General features: G+C 38.6%; 1 protein-coding gene across 4 annotated transcripts in view; it reads right to left on the bottom strand.

Moving 5' to 3' along the window:
* SRGAP1 (SLIT-ROBO Rho GTPase activating protein 1) overlaps positions 1-21,772 on the bottom strand; it is a 138,675-nt gene that overhangs the window by 47,807 nt on the left and 69,096 nt on the right. For all 4 annotated transcript variants that reach the window (XM_072922670.1, XM_072922675.1, XM_030258880.4 and 1 more), the window contains 4 exons: positions 21,524-21,686; positions 13,238-13,300; positions 3,168-3,350; positions 2,661-2,789 (listed from right to left, as the gene is read on the bottom strand). In XM_072922670.1, coding sequence (XP_072778771.1) covers positions 2,661-2,789; positions 3,168-3,350; positions 13,238-13,300; positions 21,524-21,686 — 538 coding nt within the window. The remainder of the gene's footprint in view (positions 1-2,660; positions 2,790-3,167; positions 3,351-13,237; positions 13,301-21,523; positions 21,687-21,772) is intronic.

The following is a 21,772-nucleotide window of genomic DNA, read 5'->3' as shown; positions in this document are numbered from 1 at the left end:
GCAATTTACTATATTATTGCATGTATTTATCCTGTTTTCATTAGACATATTTTCCACTAGCATAGAAAGACATTTAATTTCATTTATGGGCAACACCAACAGCTTGGGGAGATATAAATTCTTCCATGTTAACTGGAATTCTGACACAGAGCAGAGGTAATCCCTTTCTGTACAGGCAGTGAGAGAGAGCTCAGGAAAGCACAGGAAGTCAGGCAGCAAAGTGGGACAAAACAGAGAGGGCAAAGAATGAAATCGCCACCACTGCTCTGAAAACTGCAAACTGCACCATAGCATGAACAGATTTACAGGATGAGGTAGTCTGGACTGTCGCAACATATGGCCACTGGGAAGCATGTCTCTCTCACATTCCAATGATATAACTCCAAAACCTTGCCAAGATTCTTGCATTTACAAGAAGAGTTTCCTTTGTCAAGTGGCAAACACTCTGTCTAAATACCAGTGCTTTCACAGCATATTCTGATTAAATACAAATGTCTGAAAGACATTTCATTTAACCAAGCTCACAATTGGATTAAGTTAGCTCTGAAGCAATTTCTGGTTGCACATGTTTACAGCCTGCTCTTACAAACAGTGAGGCAAAAGGGCAGCTAGACTTTCAATTTAAATTCCTTAGGGAAGAGTAATTTCTCAAGCCATTTTGCCAAAAGAATATTATTGTGCACATCAGTCCACGGCTTTCAAAAAGACAGGCAGAATAGATAACATTTTTCTGCACTACTAAATATTGTAGAATGTATATTTTTACTAAAGACTAGCAGTTAGGAAGCTCTAATCTTCATGGCTATGCAAATACCCTTACATACCCACTAACTCCAGTAAGTGTCAACTCTGTGTGTGTATGGACAGAAAGCTTCACTTCTCCCCTCACAATTCTTTGTAAAGCTCCAGGCTTGTGCTTCCTCCCCTCAGTTTTCACTGCTACAGAAACCTCTGTGGACATCACTGAAGTGGATAAGAATTAGATGCATCTTCCAACCTGATAAAGTTTTGACCAAGTAGAAACACACACTGGAGACATTCTCTGAGAAATGTGAACTCTGAAAATAGAAGGCAGCAGAGGTGACAAAATCAGCATCTATCCAGCTTCTGAAGGGGTGAGGGTGCTGGAAACAAAAAGAAAAGGACCTTTCCTTCCTCTCAAAATCCAAGAAGAATTTATGAAGTTCACATGTATGAGACATGCCCTAATTAGTGACCAAAAACCTGTCACCCTTTAAGCAGGAAAATCATCCACTAGGTAGGCTCAACTTCTCACTTGGGTGGGACCCCAGCAGGTACACAGCCTGTCCTTTGTTTTCTGCCCTAATCTTCCACCTATAGGTCCTGGTAAACACTTTCATTGCCTGGGCAACCTAGATGGGGGGATCAGGTTGTGCAAGCAGATGGATACAGATTAGACAAGGAAAGGACACAGAATAAACCAGAAGAAACCAGGAGTAAACATGCAGTAGCAGCTAAGAAAGGAATAAAAGAGATGTTGAAATAGACACAGAAAAAAATACTGAAAACCCAAAAAAATATTAATTGCCATCTTTTATAGGAAAGCAAGAAAGAAATGAAGCAAAACCATTTGAAAGGGGAAGTTGTAACAAAATCAGGCAAGATTTTATAAATCATAGAAAAATGAGAAATGATAAAAAAACTGCCTATCAGTATTTAGATGACATATAATAAAACATATATATGCAGCTATTCTAGTCCATTAATCTTAAGAAGGCATTTTTCCCTTTCTCTGTGAAGCTTTGCTTCTCCAGTCAGTAGAAATAAGACACTTGTCAGATTCTGTATTAATTTATTCTATATTAGAAACCAGAGCTGTGTATGAATGTTGTTTACTACTGAAAGTAATATATGTTACTGATGCAGCAGCAAGCATATTCAAATATCTAGAATTTCAAATGGACCACTTTTTCAGAGGTGGACCCACTAAGCTATTTAACCCTACAATGCTAGTGAATGAATGCTCTGGAGCTTGTGTTTGCTGTCTCTGTATTTTCTCTAACACATATGAAGTCAGCTTACAAAGGGGGTGGGACATGATAAGGGTGCAGGATGCTCCATCTGCATCACGTAAAAATGTCAGTAATACAGGAGACTAAATGCTGGCACAAGTCAACTTCATTCTTCTAGGATGTTCTCATAAAAACAACTCACTGAAAATAAGTAACAGGTATGCTGACAGTGTAGAGTACAGGATTGACTGTGTCTGTTCTTCAAACTGCATGAAGTAAGAGTAAGAAGCCACTGTATGTATGATTCAATGATTAAATAAATGAAACTAAAGAATTTTGAAAACATGGAAGAAATTGTTTCTTTTGAATTAAATATCATTAGACGACCACTTAAGAAGTTTATCTTGTAAAAAATATTTAGGTCCCAGAGATCATACATAATGGGAATGTCATATTTTCTATTGACACATGGGGTGTGAACACAAGGTTCGAACTTTAAAGGAATGGGTTCAGCATCTTACTGACATTTTATTTTCCAGAAATAAGGGAAAAACTTCTGGTTGTATCATACATGTTAAATAGCAAGTGTACTGTAGGCAATCCATATGACTAATATATTTCCTCTAAAGCTGAAAAAATATTATTCCTATACAGAATAAACATAAATACAAACATGCCAATACTTACATCGATTAAATCCGAAAGGTCGTGAATATAATACTTGAAAACAGAAGCATTAGTTGCTTCAAGGGTGAGCAGGTATTCATTACGGGCCTTAATAGATTTCAGCTTGTTTTCAGAATATTTTGCTTGACGCTAGGAAAGACATTTCACATAAATGTATTTTAATTACTTCATTTTTGGTATGCAGCAAAAATTCAAGTACCTATTCCTAGTAACAAGAAAGAATCTTAATGTGCAGCCTGTTATACATACAACAAATATAATACAAAGTGAAAACCTAGTATTTTGTTTCAAATATGACAAACATTATAGTAAGAATTATATTGGGAATTAAGTATTCCCCTCTCTGAACTGAAATTATGCCAAGTTATCTACAACCCACTGCTAGTTTATTATGTGTACCTTGCTTAATTTTATTACCCACAGATTTCTCTGTCTAGTATCATGCCAAAGAATGTCCAAAATGCACTGAATTTACTTCAAATTAAACTAAATAAAATTACTATTTACTTTTTCTTTCATTTTTTCAATCTTTTTCACAGAGCTTCGTCTCTGGTGCCTTTCTTCTAGTCGAATATGAAAAACAGGGTCTCCTGACCGCCCAATCTGTTTTTCTTCTTGCTTCTCTGCCTCCTTCAGTTTGCTTTCTGCACTGATGCTCTCTGCATGATACATGTGGTACGTTTTCATGACCTGCAAGAGGCAAGAGTCAAAGAAGAACTGGAGAAAATGAAAATATAAAGGTATCTACAGAAAAATCACAGGGCCTTTGAGCAAAATTTTGACTTATAAACATGGATCTTATGGAGATTGAGGACTTTTGGCTGCATTTTTCTTTTCTGATTTATTTAACAGTATTCCAAATAGGGATTTTTTTCTTTCATTTCTCTGATAGGAAAGAGCAAAAGCCATTCTTTAATTAAATTTCAGTATTCTTATCTTCAATTAAAAATCTAAAATAATGAACAACAAAACTAAATTTGTGTCAGTACAAAATCTATCTGATATATAATTATCTTCTGGGCTAAGTAACAGCTTGGTTGTGGAAATTGAATGTCTGAAAGCAGAAGGATCCTTTCAACACTGAGAAAAGTAGAAGAAGGGAGAGGGAATGGAAAGCTTTGGCCTGGGAGCAAATCCCCAGATAGCTGGATGGCTGTCCATGCCCTGGAAAGAAGAGTCTGCCCACTGTATAGCCAGCAGACTGGGCCCAATGTAAAACCAGATGGGAAATGAAGAAGGAGCTGCCTGATATGTACGTTGTGAAAATGTTTTCCCCATAGACACAAAGGCATCTTTCCTCTACACACCTGCTGGGCCTACAGATGAGAGAGCTTGGGTTACCAGTATGTGAATACATGCTTGCACACGCCACAAAGAGGAAAAGGGACTGGGGTTACCCCAGTCCTCCCTTTCTTCTTCAAGCAAGAAAAACCTCAGCCTGAGTCCTGTGTAGTGGACAGCAGTCAATCACAAATCCCACCTCTGCCGGGTAGGGCTTTCTCTACCCACTTCCACCAAGGGAAGTGTCTTTCTGCCTTCCCCAGTCTTTGGTTGTTGTTTGTTTCTTTGTCATCTTAAATTTAGAGCACTGAACAAAGCAGGAAGGCATCCTCAGGCAGCCAGAGGCCTCCTCTCTTCTAAAAGGTGCCAGAGCTCTCACCAACAGATATTATCTTTGGGTGGAGGCCATGCAAACCATTCACATATAGAAGGACACACAGGCAGGGAGGAATCAAACCAGCTGCTTGTGTGACCCATGGAGGAGAGAGTTTTGGGAAGCTGCCTTGAAATCTTCCCTTGGGAGAGTGTACTTTTTGTAACTGAGTATTTAGGCTAGCCTAAGGAGTGGCATAACAGGGAACACTACAGCTAGATATTGCAGTTCACTACAGCACATCTTAGCATGGATCGACACAAACCAACCACACGCCATGCCAGTGGGTGACTGAACTGATGCTTATTTCAAGTCCTGTGCAATGGAAAGACAGACACTTTCAGAGAAATCTAATTTTGCGTAACAATGTACATTATACACCATAACTGTGTATGCCACTACTTAAGACTGATGCCACTGATATTAAAAATGAAACAGGCTACTCTTCACCAGCTTCCTGTAGTAAGGTAAAACAGCTGGTGACAAGCACTAAAAAGTAGCCCTGATTTTATTTTAAGAAACATATGCTTACAGCTCTGTGGTGAAAAAATCCAAGCTGCCTGGAGCAGGACACAGTGTTATTGCTGCTGCTCCTCTACAGCACACTGCGCTCCAGGGTCCAAGCAGAGTGCAGAGCTCCCTGCCCAAACACTGCCTACACCCGCTGGGAACAGCTGCTGCCCCACCAGTTCACATCTGCATGGATGAGGCAGAAAAACTCCCAGAGACAGACAAAACTGGGTTAGGAAGAGAAGACAAACCGACAGGGCTGAAGTCTGCAAGGTTCCCAGTTTAACCAAATAGCATGTTCAGTCTCCTGTATTGTGCACTGCTCCAAAGGCACTCCTAAAGTTGTCGATAATCAGCACCCAGGAAGCTTAACTCATATAGCCACATGGAAACAAATAAATTACTGCAAAGAGAAGGAAAGGACTTTTTAAAGAAATGGTTTATATAATAAAACAGAGACGCACAGAAAGTGATATGGCTCTTATTAAAAATGACGGGGAAAGGAAATTAAAAGCAAGGTTGTGCCCTTTTCTTTTGGCCTTTCTATTCAAATCTTTTAAGTGTTTCTTTACATAAGGCTAGAGGTGTTTGCTTTTATTTTTTATCTTTTGATCTGTGTCATCTCTACAGACTTTTTAGATGGTGGGACAAGACTAACTCACGTGTCTTACCACCTACAAAAGTTATTTTCTTTTGTACTCTGCTGCGGAGAGAACTATAGGCCCTGATGGAATTAACCCAAGAATTCTTCAAGAGCTGGCTGATATCATCACAAAACCTCTCTCTCAGTTTTTGAGCAGTGTTGGGAATTAGTGAAGTCCAGGCTAACTGGAAGCTGGCAAATGTTGCCCTAGTTTTCAAGAATGGCAAGAAGAGTCCTCCCTGGAAACTGCAGATCTGTCAATCTCAGTTTAGTGCCTGGTAAAACGATGAAGAAGATTATTCTGGGAGGTACTGAAGAACACCTGAAAGACAATGCAGTCACTGGTCACAGCCAGCACAGCTTCATGACAGGGAAGTCCTGTTGATGAAACTTGATTTCCTTTTATGTCTAGGTAACACACCCAGTTCCCAACAAGGGAAGCAGTTGATGTAATCTTGGATTTCAGTAGATCTTTCAATACTGTCTCTCAGAGTATCCTTCTGGATAAAATGTCCATCACACAGCTGGATAAACACATCATGTTTGATAAGTAAGCAACTGGCCCATTCATTGGGGTGACCTGTCACTAGTGGGGTTCTGAAGAGCTATCTTGGGTCCTGTGCTCTTCAACGTCTTCATTAATGACTTGGATACATGATTAGAAGGGATACTAAGCAAGTTCACAGCTGATACAAAACTGGGAGGAGCTGCTGACTCCCTCCAAAGCAGGGAGGCCCTGCAGAGAGACCTTGACAAATTAAGGTAACTGGGCAATCCTCAACCTCGTGAAGTCCATCAAAGGAAAGGTACTGGGACTCTGCACCTGGGATGGGGCAACCCTGGATGAATGGATCCCTGGGGAATGAGAGGCTGGAGGGCAGTGCCCCAGAAAAGGACTGTGGGGCCCTTGTCAAGGGAAATTGGGTATGAGTCTGCAGTGCCCTGGCAGCCAGGAGGGCCACCCATGTCCTGGGGGCATCAGGAACAGCATCGCCAGCCAGGCAAGGGACGGGACAGCCTCATCATGAGTACTGTGTGCAGTTTTGGGAGCCACAATAGAAGAGGGATATAAAACTATTGGAGAGTGCCCATAGGAGGGCAACAAAGAGGGTGAAGGGCCTTGAGGAGCAGCTGTATGAGAAGCAGCTGAGGTCACTTGGTCTGGAGAACAGGAGACTGAGGGAAGAGCTCATTGCCATCTGCAACTTCCTCATGATGGGCAGACACTGATTTCTTCTCCGTGGTGACCAGTGACAGGTCCCAAGAGAATGGCCTGAAATTGTCATGGGAAGTTTAATTTGGATATTAGGAAAAGGTTCTTTACCCTGAGTGTTGCTGGGCACTGGAACAGACTCCCCAGGGAAGTGGTCACAGCACCAAGCCCTGCCTGAGTTCAGAAAGTGTTTGGATAACACTCTTGGGCACATGACGTCACTCTTGGGGATGGGTCTTATGCAGGGCCAGCAGCTGGAGTAAATGATCCTTGAGGGTCCATTACAACTTAGCACGATTCTGTATCAAATATATGTCAAAGTTTTCTAACTGTATCTCAAAGCACCTAAGTGGTAAAACAAGGATATGTTCTGCTTGCCAAAAGCAGTAAGCACTGAAGTTCTTAAACTAGCAGATTAGGCATAAATGTGCTTCTGCAGTGGCTGACACTTCAGCTTGCCTCCTTGTTGAAAGAAGCACTCCCTGAAGGAGTACAAGTGTATCACTGTTCTCACCAATGTGTCCACATTGACTCAGTCAGCTTCACATCACCAAGGAGTATTTCTTCCTCTCACTGCTTGCTTACAGCACATGCTATCAAATCCAGAGTGTCTCACTCTACGCTGATTGATAGACAAGTTTTGTGGGAGAACTACATGGAACTCATAGCCTTCATGGGGAACCAAGACATCTACTTGAAATTCACATTCTCACAACAAACTCTGCACAAGTTCTTGGTAAAAATAGTTTCCTAAATAACTAAAATTCAAAAAGAAGTCCTTTCTCTGAATTCACAGGGCTGGACATCAGTCAGAGTCAGTCCTACCAAGCCTCACTGGCTTAGGAATCAATATAGACTCTGTAAAGTGTAGTGATCAGCCTAGGCACGTGACTCCTGTTCAGTTTGTTATATTGACAGCATGCTTATCTCAGGAACTAGTGACATCATTATTTTGCAAGCCTTTGGGGAAAACATCTTAATGATTTTTCAGCCTTTTTCATGATGTATCAATGCTTTTTAAAGAGCTGATATTGCAGCAGCTGAACTTAATTTGAGAAAGCATTAGAGAGACACGTATGGAAAAGTAAATGGGAACAAGCTAGGGAGTTGGCTTCCAAGTATTTCAGCGCATACTTCCTCAACAAATTGGCTTAGAATTTGCTGGCTAAGTTGCATATATGATTCTTTCCCTTAACACTATGTAATCTTTTTGCCGTGGAATTTTTAAGACTGTTAGATGTTGTTAAACACAGTAACAGGTTTAGGCTTTCCTAAATAGACTTATTGTAGGAAAATTCTGAGATTTGTTGGCCTCTGATCTGTGAACATGCAACAAATTCACAGATATGTTATTCAAACTATGAAACAAGTAATAATGCTTCTCAAATGTCCAAACTGTTGAACCAACAGGCCATCCTGTGAGAATATCCATCAGTCTCCAAAGTGCTTACTGATGAGCCATCAAGTATGCACTGAAAAAAGAGAGCAAGGTTGTTATTTTGCAGATGCTGAACTGTCATCATGATATTTGCTGCATTTCTCCACTGTAGTGAACAAGCATTCTTAAATGCATACTAGTACCTTTCTAAAATTAAATACTGAGTTCATCTCCTATTAATTTATCTCCTAATAATTCATTCTGCTGATCCAGTGATGTAAAATATATATTTGTCAGATGACTGTGTCAGACTACAAGCACATGAAAAAGATTATGCTATCCTAACTATGTACTCTCACATTTGTAGGTGACAGACTGTTCTCTCGGTAGCATAAACATCACATAAATTTGTGTGCCAAAGTTTCAGCATCATTTGTAGGAGCTCAGCAACTAGGCTCAAGGCAGAAGATAGTATTTATCACAAGGAAGGGCACACTAGAGTATTTTACCCCACAGTTGTTATCTAGGCAAATCCATCAAGATAGTATTTAGTGCTATACTTCTATGGGCCGTAAGTGAAGAATGTTCCCAATAGCAAGGGACTAGCTTTCCTTCTCTACATGCATACTTCTTTTCTAGAAAACCCAAACCAAGGCAAAACTGAAAGCTAAAGAGCTAAAATATATTGAAATTACTGTGTTAACAAGTACTTTATTTTTATAATAAAACTGCATAATTAAGAGCTTTTCCACAATGTTTCTTGGGAAATAGTAATTTCCTAGTTTATCCCTGGTGTATTTATCATGTTTGAATTGTTTTACAATTGTCTCTGCTAAGCTGTGAGTTCTTCTCAGAAGGTGAAGTCACAAGGTTTTCATTAAATTGGGATAGTTAGTGCTCTGCACAAGAAATAAGCAAAATCTTATGCCAATTTTACCACACCAGTGGCCTCTAGCAGTTAAGCAGGCTCATATTGTCAGCATCCTGTTCACTCACTTCCAAGCCAAACTCTGCTGTGGTTTTAGGAATTGTCACTTATATATTACTATCAACACAGGATTACTGATGTCACCGTCTCAGATCTCTGATGTGCCACAGTAAATGGAACTTAACTTTTTGAAGAGGAATCATATTCTGTGTTATTTCAGTGAAGAAAAGAAGAAAATCTGGCAGCAACTACCTTGAAAAATTAAACAGCCAGAATTTTTCAAGAGTAAGGTAAATCAATGGAAAATGCAAGTGGCACAGCAGTCCTGTCTTTTTTTAAGATCCAAGTTGCTTTGGACTGTCCCCACTTTTTCCTTTTTCTGAGCACTTCACATTTGCATTGCTTGCGAAATGTGTGATGCCAGCAGGATTAATCTGGAAGGCCAAGTGGGGGACATGAAGACATACTTTTATGATGTGCATCACTTTTCTACACCATTTGCCCTCAGCCTTATTATTGGAACAGCTTTTTATTTTTAGCAAACCTGTGACCTTCCTGACATCTTCAGAGGACATTTATGTATATGTCCTGACTCCTACATAAGGCCAGTGAAGACCTCTCTCCAACACAAGAAAAGTATCATCTGCCTACCTTCTGTTCCCTGTCATCCTCCATCATTCAGACACTACTGCTGTATACCAGTACTTGATCTGACATTGCAAGGTATTTTAGCTTCCCAGAGAAATAGAAGAAGAGTTTGACTGGGGAGTTTTCTATGTGGCAGAGATGATTTACTGCAAAGTCAATGATCTGTTGCCTCTTTAAGTCAATGTGTAAGAAGATTTCTAAATCAATTAGTTCACAAAAGAATAAACCAAACATCTTCCAGCTTTCAGTCTGACCAACTTTTCTTCCTGTAAATGCCAGGAAAAACTCCTGTCTGTGATGCCACACAACTAACTGAGCTCCCCTGTCACTCAAAAGGTACACCTCATTGTAGCTTATATTCTTATCTGAAATATGGGACTGATTCCTGGCCTGCACTGGCTGAAAGTGTGGTAAGGAGAGAAGTAAGGGAGGAGTGCAGCTTCTGGGATGCTGCAGACCTGAAAATACTGACTGCCTGGCACAGCCACAGAGAAACCAGGCATAGCTTTAAGTACTCCCCAGTCATAATTTACTGAACTAAGAAAGATACAAAATGAAGCTTAGCTATTAAATTGATTTTAGAATGATGTTTTCAGTACTAATTTTAAAATCCATGTAAAAAACACCGAAAATAGAAAATACAGAGTTTAAAAATGAATTTTTATGAGTTGCAAAACATGTCAAAAACCTATGTAATGTAACATTTTAAAAAAACCTTTACATAGAAGAAATGTAAAATTAGAAACTAAGGTTTCCCTTACAAAATTCTGATTATTCCAGCAAAATAAGACTGCTTAGTTCTGAGAACATCTGAAGTGGTGGTTCAACCACTTCTGGTTTTATTTTTTCAATAATTATATACACGATGTGTAGTTTTAATGAGGACAGCACAAGCTAAAGACCTTAATTTACATACCTTTGCTGTAAGATAAAGCATGATGATAAGAAATAACCAGATTATTAAACCTTCTTCATACATACTAAAAGCTCCAATACTTGCCCCTTACTCAAAGGCTTTAGAGGTATTTAAATTCCAATAGACATCACAGTCTAAGTACATTTCATGAAGGCACCTTTCCTTTCAAACAAACAGAACTAAGTAGGAGGGGCAGACGTTAGTATTAGTATATTACTCACAGATTTCATATTAATTTGCTTTTTATTTTGGACACAATGATTTGTCTCAGAAGAGAAAGATTTTTATTTTTTTTTTTTAACTCTCCCCCCCGTTTTATAAATCATGGGGCAAACAAGAATATGATATCCCCTTTTTGTGACTGAGAAATGTCATTGCTGGAGATTAAAACTGTCAATTGTTCTGATAAGGCCACTATGATCTTATTCTGCACACAGTAAATGTCATAAAGAATTAAAAACCTGTGTATGAGGTCCCCATCTGTCTAGATACTGTCCTACCTTTATGTACATGAGCAGATATAATACGCAGATATGATGATGACCATTCTAAACATTCAAGCAGTGAAACAGATGCTACTCTGCACCATATTGTCACTTTATTATGTGTGGGCTTTATTTAGCTAAATGTGGACATGTACAGCTGACCAAGCCCTCTGCTATCAATGAAAAGCTGGACAATGAAGTTAACAGTACAGATCACTTAATCTGAAGCAGATTCTTGCATCTGATTAAAGGCATCTCATCTGCCCATATTAGATTTCCAGGGACTTCAGCTGGAACACAGATAGCATTCTAAGATATTATGCTAAGACTGCACATGTCTGAAAATCAGGTAAATTCCATCCCAAGAAACCATCTTGCAGCAGCATCCCGACTCAAATTGTGGACACATTCAGAATTTTTATAACATAAAAAACATTCCCATTTAAAAAATAAATCTTAAATTCTGAGAAAGGAATTAGCATGCACTGGAAGCCATAATAGGGAAATTAATACCGGATACGGAAGTTAATACCTGATTAAATCTGATGGTTATCGGTGTGCAGACACAGCACTTGTGTGAAGAAAAAGAATGAAAATACCAAAGCCCAGTCTTGCAGATTTTCAGTGGTACTTCAGAAAAGTATTTCAGCACATGCTTCACTGTTCCCTTACCGTGGGAGCACAGGCACTAATCCCAAGCCTCACCAGACACTGGAGTTATGCAACTGTTTAATTGAAACAAGGCTGTATCTTCAGGGCTTATTCAGCACTGAAGTCCCACTTGTGCCATGGCTCCTGCAGCCGCTGATCCCCTGCAGCTGTGTGAATTGTCTGCAGCTATCGCTACTTTGCAGAAGCTGATCCCAGAACACTTCACTGACTACAGGCCTCAGCCAACAAGGCTTTGCAGTATCGCACCCTACCAAAATCGTGGTGGTTTCAGATGGAAAAAACCCCAAAGAAAATCCCAAACAAAAAACGGTGGTTTAGGAAGGCTTTGGGAATCTGTGTCTGAAACAACTAAAAAGAACTCAGGGCAGAAAGACAAGACGAATTTTTTTTTATCCCCTTTTTGTCATCTAAGTTGTTCTGGAGTTCAAATGTTCTCCAATCTATCCAGTGATGGCTGCACAATTTTCCCTGGTCAAAAGAAAAATCACCAAAATACACAAAAGTAATGTTTGGGCTCTGCTTGTGGAGAAGTGATCACTGATAGCTTTCTAAACCTCCTAAACTTCACAAATATTTCTTGATATTAATATTGTAGGTTTTTTTATGGTACTCCAAATCTTGAGGACAGGGAACAGAGCTGTCTAGAGATTGTTATGCAGGGTATTGGAGCATTTATGTTTCAGTTCTTCCCAACAAAAATAAGAAAATTTAAGTGAACAACTTCCTGAATAAGCAGAAATAACAGGCTTTTATAAGATGCGCATATAACCAATTCATCTTAATTCTACAGCTGTGTTTTAAAGAAAGGGTAATTATTGCTTCTTTTCTTCTTCACAACATACCCCCTCAGAAAATAGCTGGGGAAATAGTTATCAGGTAGATGAGACATTGTTTTGTAGTATCAAGTTGTGCGAATAGGTATCAAACAAGAAAATAGGTTCAGATCTAAGTTCTCTCAGATTTTTCTACGGATTAGCAGGAGCTTGCCAGCATGTTCACAGTGTTTTGGTTTTTTTTTCCCTTGATGTCTCTAAATGGTATGTGAAGTCTACAAAACCCTCTGTTTTTCTTTTCATTGTTTACTTATCCCAGTCAGAGATGGGGAAGGGCACATAAGTAACATTTAGACAGCACAGCACTGGATCTGCAAACACCTATGATTTTTACTGGGTGTAGACCACAAGTCAAAATAAGCATGGCAGCATAGACAAAAACAAAGCAGAAATGAAAGAAGTTTGCTCTGGTAAGCTCTGAGTAGAAATGTCTAATTAATAAACAACAAAACTTCTAATAAACTGGCTTACCAGAGTCTGGGGGAAAAAAGGGTTGAAAGTAGAGTAATCCTGAAACCATTAGCATATGTATTTTAAACAAGTGAGTAGTCTTTCCAAAAATATAGTTTAAGCTTGTGTAAAAGATAAAAATAAGTAACTCCACTGGGGGTAACTTAGTCAATGAAAGTCCACTTAAAGCTTACAGAAGTAGTCTGATATGGAATTTGTGTAAGATAAGCTAAGTAACTGTACTTACTGTGTAAAGCTCGTTAAGTACTTTCATTAAGTCTTCATGAAGCTGAAATGAAATCTCTTTACTCTGTAATTAAAAAAAAATCATTAGAAAAGGGCATGTAAACACTGCATCATACATTTGTTTCTTGATATTTATACTCATTGCTCATCCTAAACAGGGAATGCAATATTGCTTACAAAAACCATTCTGAATTACAGTACACTAAAAAGAGTGATTCAGGGATGCAGAGGCAGACAGATAACATCTGGACATAAGACTCCTAAAAAGAAATCCAGAAGTAATTTTAAGGTATTTTCCCCATAAAGCATCAGGAAATTAGGTGCCAACAGAAAGGGGAAAGTTCAAGATTAATGTTTTTAATAGAACAATCTGTACTGTTTCATAATTGCTATGATATATACAAAAACTAAACCATGCAGAATGTGATATTCTAGAGGGACATCCTGCCCAATTTTCCATCTAGGATAGTCTTTGTTTCTCAGCACATACAACTATCTAAATATTTATGCAAGAAATAATTGTGGCTCCTCTTTGAAACAGATACCCAACTGCATAATATTCCACATAGTGGGCTGCTGAACCAGCTTTGTTTAGCTTTTCTGGACTGTATCTTTTTTTTCATTCTGATCCAGAAAAAAAAGATAAATGCTTGGCATCAGTTATTATCAAAGCAAATATGTCAAAACAAGAGTATTTAATTGGAGTCTCATTGAAATATATTCCTTTGTTATTTTTCCACAGCAGTTCAATCTAATGAAAATGGTGGCAACTGTGCAAGAGTTGAAGGCATTTGTATCACAGCCTTTGGAAAACAGCTACAGAATGGAGCTATGGGACTTGGCAAACAGCCTGGCTACACTTCTGTGATACTCAGCATTCTAACATCCATGCTGAAAATGTGAGATTTTTTTTTTCTGTGAATAAATTGATAATTAGTCTGGTTTCTAAAAACTTCACCAGCATGATAGATAATGGCCTTAGCTATGAGAAGTACTTTGTATTTGTAGGGAAGCCAAAGGAAAATCCTCAGGGACAACTCATCTCCAAAGCTGCTAACACATACTTGGCCATCACTAAAACACCTGAAGGAATAATGGTTTCTAAATGAGGATTTGCAGCACAACGTCCATGTATGAGGAGAAACCACATCACACATCCCACCCACTGTGTCTTCCAGGAGGATGAGATACATACAGCAGCTCAAACAGAAAATTTTGGGTGCTTTTTTCTCCCACTCCTACTATCCTACTTTAACTCTGGGCAGTATTTTAAAGCACTCATCATATCACTTATCAGTATTCACTCCAATCCTTACAAGCAAGATGGTTTTACGCTGACAAGAAGCTAGGAATATAATTTTAAAAAACACTTCCATTAAATTCCTGTATTCCCAAGGGCATTAGCTGTAGTAGCTAAGGCACAGTAACACGGCTGCTCTAAAGCTGATATACACAGAATATTTTGAAACTTTCCTTGTTGCTTATACTTTTCAAAGACTGGTATTTTCATAAGATATGCATTAGTTCTGAAGTATCTAGAACACAAGGCTTACTACTTCCCTTTCTTTGCAAATATCAGATTATTTTCCTCTAATAAGAAGGACAACGTGTCCTATTTGTAACAGTAGAGTGCTTATGAAGAATTGTAAAAGGACTGCATATTTGCAAGCTGCTGTAGGGAAGTGCTGTAAAATCTTTAGCAAAAATTCTGAGATGCTTTTCATTGCTTTACATTGGAACTCTGCCTTTAAAAGTCAGCAGCTCAGCTCTAACATTAGCTTAAACATCTCCTCAAAGTTCCAAGCAGAGGCCACCTGTTAATTCTTGGATAGCTGCTTCTACAGTGCTGAATATGAGTGGTTTTTCAAATTACTTTAGCAGAAAGAAGGGCAAAACATACAAATAAGATGTTTGACATTAAGATGAGAGCATTCCCATGTGGGAGGAAACTCTAGATGAACTCCAGCTTCAAGCAATGTATCCCTTTCAACTGTTGCTCACAGCCATATTGAGACTGATGAGAAGTCAAGCCCTAAATACTGCAACAGCAATTCTAAGGCAGGATGCCTTATCCTGGTAGCACAAAAGTTTGTTTGAGAAGGTGAGACAGAAAACTTCAAACCAAATTTTTCTTAACCCCTTGAGATTTCACTGTAAGCAAAGCACATGCAGTTCATTGAAGGATGGACCCTTCTGTTCTCTTAATGCAGTCCCACCTTGATGCAAGTAGACACCAGATGAGCTGAGGATTCGGTGAATGATCACTGTTTACTAGGACACATGTTTTCCCTGTGCTCCTTTCAAGCTCTGTCCAGCACTGAAATACCAGCAGTCCAGCCCTCAGGATTTACTGGCTTTCATGGCAGACATGATCTTTTCCAGGGCAACACAGTGATCAGTAGTAAATTTGAAAGTGAATGGAAGAGATCACAATTGAGAAAGATGCTTTTGTAGAAGGACAATAAGCTTTAAAATGGAAAGCAAAAAGAGAAGGAGGGAGGTGATCAGCAAAAAGAGTGAAATTTGGGAAATGAAAACCAAGCAATGACACACAATCACAAAGAAGTCATCCCTTCACCACTTCATCTGTGGACTCCAACTAGCAGAGGATGCCTGCAGTGATGGATAACATTTCAACTGATTTCAATTCTTATGAAAGATTTTGTAGGGATTGTCCAAAAACCTCAAGAAATTTTGTTAAACTTAACAGTATAAAAGGGATTTATTTTTCAAGAACCAACACATTTTTCTTTACCATTTAGGATCAAGAAACACTGACTTGAGTGGCAAGCAATATGGCTTTTAGTGTGTAATATATGGCATGTTAGAGCACCAGTTAAGTGAATTTATTTTCAGTGGTTAATTGCTTTCGTATTTCTTGTTTATGCTACCTATTCCCTGCAGTAGGGTTCAGCATGTGTGAATGGGGTGCTCCCCTAGGAGCCTGTCCAGAGGGTACCCAAACAACAGAAAGTAAGATGCAGCACACGTTTTTCCAGAGCTGAGCTGACAGCTCTAATCAGGCTATTAAAACCTGACAAACAATCATTGAAGGTGCTTATTTATTCATTGCTCCCCTGAGACATGCACTACTACCTATTAACCAAAGGAACAAAGAATATAATAAAAATGTTAAAGCACATGCAAATTCTTGGTAAAAATATTATATATGCTACTAATCTGGCCCAAGACATTAAGAGACAGTAGTGTATTTTTTTCACCTGATATCAGCATAGATCATACATATGCAATGGACAAGCAAATGTACCTAAACTCTCCGTTCAGTATGCACTCAACTTTCAACACATCAGTAGTCCTACTGATGTTATCAAGATTTTATTTCTGGATAAAAGTCTGAGAAATTTAAAATTTTATTCCACATTAATATCTTTTCATTGAAGTCTGTTAATTTTTTTCTATACATTTCAGTTAAAGCATAATTTGTCACTCCAGCTTTACTCTTGTTTATTTTAAATGAAATTTTAGGGTCAGTCTAGTTCTTCCTGGAACCTTTTAGTGTCTGTATTTAGCATACACAAGTTAACATCATTTAAAGAAAATATTCTCTGCCAATTGCTTTTAAATAAGTCTGCTGCTGGTCCTTGTGGGAAGTGAAGTGCAAACCCTTCCTTTATGATGGTTTTATGAAGCTGCGTGACACTAACATAGACAACTCAGTAAAATTTTGTCCCAGACTTGCCAGTCTATAGCAACAAACAGCTTTGCTATCCTTTTAAACATTTAAATGGTTAAGAAAATGATGCAAAAAATGAATGTACCACAATCTGTATAACACCAAACAGATTCAGTAGGTAGTCATATTCCTTGTTAATAGCCAGATTAAGGAACTAAAATATTTATTGTGCTTGGTTTTCTCCAGCATCTTTTACTGTAAACACTGGAAGATATGTTCATCTTGGCTTATGTAGATTTCTGTCCAAAGAAAATACATGTTTATATATTATAAATATACAAATCTGCTTAAGGATCTTGTGAGTATGTGTTTATACAGTTGATTATTACTGCTGGGGTAACCAGAATCACTGCATGAAATATTCTGCATAATACTTTTCCCTTCTGCTTGACATTTTTCCTTATTACTTTATTCTTTAATTGTCCCCATGAGGCCAGATACCCCATCTGCCTGAAGAAACGTGCAAGCATGCAAGGTTTGAACTCCGCTACTTTATTTTTGACGTTTTATGTGCAGCATGAAGGCCAGGCATCAACAGCAATCTTACTGCTTTTATATGCCAGCAACTAAAAAGAAGAGATTAGGTGTCTATCTGAAAGTATGAGGCCTGACAGAATGTCTTCCAACAAATGCTACAAAATCTATGTGCTAGATCCTATCTTTGTCTTGCATTTAGTACATTTAAACAGATGCCAGTTCCTGACCCCTTGAAGAAAAGAATGACAAATAGCTCCTGGGAGAACAAAATTAATTAATATCAACATGTTAAGGAGCCTAGACTAGACAGCAAAGTCATATACAATCAGGTACTTGAATACACACATCCAGTCCCATCAGACCAGGTAAGGTAGAGCCAATAGGGATAATTTCTCCAAAACAATCCAAGTATCCAGAGAGATGCATAAATGCACACAAAAGGAAAAACAGAATGATGTAAAACAGAGTACTGTGACAAGGACAAAGTACAAAACCTAAGGAGTAAGGGCACCTTCACTGCTACTGATTTTATCAGAGCACCATTGGCTATTGCATATACCTCTTAAAGAACAAGTACAAAAAGGGGCTGCTACAAACTTATGGTTTGTACTATATCACACATAGGAGGGGTAACAAAACAATACTCCAGTGGAAAGCATGGATGGCAAAGGAGGAAATTATTGGATCTTTTCTTTACTACAATTCAAGCTGAAGTCAATCTTAAGATACAAATTCAAGCCACACTTCTCTAGAAAATGTTGGGCTCACTTCATAGAAAAGTTTCACTTGAGAACCAACACGGCCACCAGCAAGATGGAAAAAGTCAGTAACATCTACCATTGAGAAGAAGAATGAGAAGTCCCATCCTCTTGGAAGGAGAAAAGGGGAGAAATAAAGAGGGAGTAGAAAGAGTCAAGAAGTCCAGAGTGATTATGACTTTGCTGTTGTTTCCCCTTATCCTGCCAGTGGGCAATGGGGCAATCCACCCTGAGACACTCTCCCTTTCTGCAGCAGGAAGACTGAGGTTTCAGAGCAGCACAATGAAGATCTGTTCTGATCATGGGCTTGGTGTATGTACTTTCTCTCCACACTTGGAAATGGAGTAAAGCACTCTGCTGTTACAAGACTGATGGAGACCTAAAACAAGGTAAAAGTAGTGATGTGTAAACCATTAGATTAATTAAGCTGTAAGATACATAAAGAAAGATCTAATAATTGAATATAGACAAGCTTGACTAACTGGCATTTGTAAATTATAGAATCACTGAATTGTAGGCATTACATGCTCTTGTGTGCAATACTGTGAGAGCCAACAGAGTACAGATATTTCCTGCTCTTGATCGTGGACTGCAGTAAGATGCTAAGCACGCACTTGTTAGTCTATTTTTAAAATCTTCATATCACTGTTTTTCTTGTAATTTGTATTTATTACTTAGAGAGACAGCACATATTTCACAGAACAGTATGATCAGATTCCAGAGTAGAAGTATCTGCAGGACATGGTTTGTACCTACTTTAATCCAGAATCTGTGAAAAGTGAACAAATTCCATATGCTTTCACAGGGATATGACACCTATTGAGACTGATTATACTTTTCTCTGACACTATTTTATTCTAAATACATTTTTTGAGAGTAATCTGCAGAATCACAGAAATTGACAGAAATTGCTTAAATATGATATTTGATGTTAAAAAAATCTCCAACAAAAGCAATGCCATTTTCTTCAGGGAGAATACAATTTTGATGGAAGACCGACACTGTTGTCTGTCATCTCTCTCACACTAAGTGCACCTTCTCTTTGCCCCTCTGACCTCTTTCCTGCAAAGAGAACTGTAGCAGAGTACGTATGTTTTGCATCTGATCTTTTTGTTGCCCAGTAAACATCCATTACGTAGTTCTGTGAGTATCGTAAGTTAGACTGCTCATTCACATCTCACACAAATTATCACAGGATCATGGAAGGGTTTGGGCTGGAAGACCTTTATTATCAGTTCTGCACCTGAGAACTAACAGCAAATAAATCACCAGTACTCTGCAGCAAGCACCATAGCAAGAACTGTGCCCACTGGGGCTCAGTGGAAATACCAACCTTCTGCAACAAGTACTGAGCCTGACCAAATGTCTTAAAAATGTGTGCTCAGAATTGCTACTGGTGAACAAGAGCTGCTGTATTCAGTCCACGTGCCCACAAAGCTCACTTATACCATACAGAGATGCTGCGTGTCTTCCTGCCACCCTTCCCCTAATGTTACGGGACTGGCTCAGATCCCTGCACACAGCCTTTGCTTAGCTCACTCTGCCCACACTTCACCTCAGCTGTCAGCTGTTTGACATGACACTCTCATGCTGAGTGCCAGCTTGCAAACCCAGTGAAAGGTAGCAAAGGGCTGCTGAGGATCTGGGCTCGACTAGTGTGAGCTTCAGGTTATGCATGGCAGGACTACCTCAATTTCCCTGCTCTTCTTTCCCCTTTAGAAAGTCCAAGCTAGGAATTAAAAAGCAAGAGCAGCTGCTTGCCCTTCTTCAAGAAGCTAGAAAGAGAAAATCTGAAATGTTGCACTTGCATGGGAACAACACGGAGGGCAGAGACAAGTTTATCAGGGAGATGGGACAATATGCCTCCTGTTAACACACTGAAAATAGCCACATATTTTCCTCCTTTTGACAGAGAAGCTGCAGCAATCTCTATTAATAAATTATGAGTGAATATAAAAGGACACACACTTCTCCACTGAAAACTTTAACAATATACCATTGTACCTTCAGTCCACCTGGACAGAAGGGAAGGAAAAGCAAAATTTCCGGAGTCAAAGAACTGAACTATGCTGAAAGCAAACAGGCTTGTATAATAATGCACACTTATTGAAGAAGATATTTCTGAGACATAAGCAACTGGAAAACTATTTCAGATTCAATTAAAAAAAAAATTTTCTACTGGTTTGCAACTCTGAGATATCCACACATAGACAGTACTGCAGCCCATTCAAATAACTTTTCTTATTACTGGATCAGTTTCTGTAACTATCTTCAATTACAGTTTTAAATAGCAAATATATTATATAAACAACTCATTACTGATTGAGAAACTATAAACTTCAACTCTGTCCGTGTTACAGATTTTAATGCATACCAGGAAGTTTTTAAGTTTTTAAGATTTAAGTTTTTACTTTTATTTCCTCCAAGTACAAATCTATATGCTCCCTAAATGATTCTCCTCCACACCTCAATGCTATCTAGAATTATGGCCAGGTATATGTGAAACCAGCTCCCTGTTTTGAAAACATTAACTTGGGTACCACTGCTTTCATTTCATCACACAATTTACATCTTTTAACCTTTACTCTTCTTGAAGTCTTTTGTACGCTGATTGTCTACCAGCATCTCACTGTGACTAATGTATATGCATTAATAATCTATTTTCCTTTTGGAACATTTTAACAACAGTGACTGCAACCACATTATGTAGATCTTGAGCTAAGATTGCCTAGAGTGCTTGCTTAACACACGAGGGATTTAAACATCATGCATGTGTTATGAAAATACATAACAGTCATGGACAAGGACAAACACATACAAGAGACAACACGTAAAGGATCTAACAGAAATACTTACATTATCGAAAGTGTATGTTCATATTTAACATTAGGAAGAAAAGGAAACTCTTTGAGGAGAACTGCAGCATATACTACCAACTTTATGTCAAGGGACTAAAAAGCAAACTCTTGCTTCATCTTCAATCTGTTTCATTCACAATGAAATTCTTTTTCACAAATAATTAATTAATACAGCGTTACTATTTTGGGAGTCGTAAGTGAAAACTGTTTCCTTTCTGCATGGGCAGACAAGTGTGCTTTTAAGAGAAGGACAGGCTTTTACTCCTGCTTTTTGGATATTTGTGATTCAGCTCTTAAGGTCACCAGCATATACAGCAGGATCCCAGGCATTTCAGCACTATTTCCTTCAAGAGACCAGTCATGAAGAATTTACATGTATGCTAAAACAGATTTTATGCTGTGTGTGCTGAATCTTCTCTTCACATGCTATCTATTAGGACACTTTTGCCTCCCTCATGCATCTTATAAGCCCAGATAGAGGGCTGCAGGAGAAGCATTACCTTCTTGAACATTCTGGTGGAGTCTTCACTTATCTGCATGAATCTCATGATCACATTGTTCAGGTAGATCTCACTCAATGTTGCATGGTCTTTGCTTTCCCTTCTCACTTGGTTCAGGAGTAAGTACCAGCAATTCACCGGGGACAAGAGATTCTGGTCTTTCCTGAGGAAGGAAATACACACATGTATAATGTATAGAAATGAAAAGGTTGTTATTAACTGAAACATCTCAATGACATTTACAGTCGT

This window comes from Taeniopygia guttata, chromosome 1A, assembly GCF_048771995.1.
Source record: "Taeniopygia guttata chromosome 1A, bTaeGut7.mat, whole genome shotgun sequence".
NCBI lineage: Eukaryota > Metazoa > Chordata > Aves > Passeriformes > Estrildidae > Taeniopygia > Taeniopygia guttata.
This window is presented reverse-complemented; position numbering and strand designations above follow the sequence as displayed.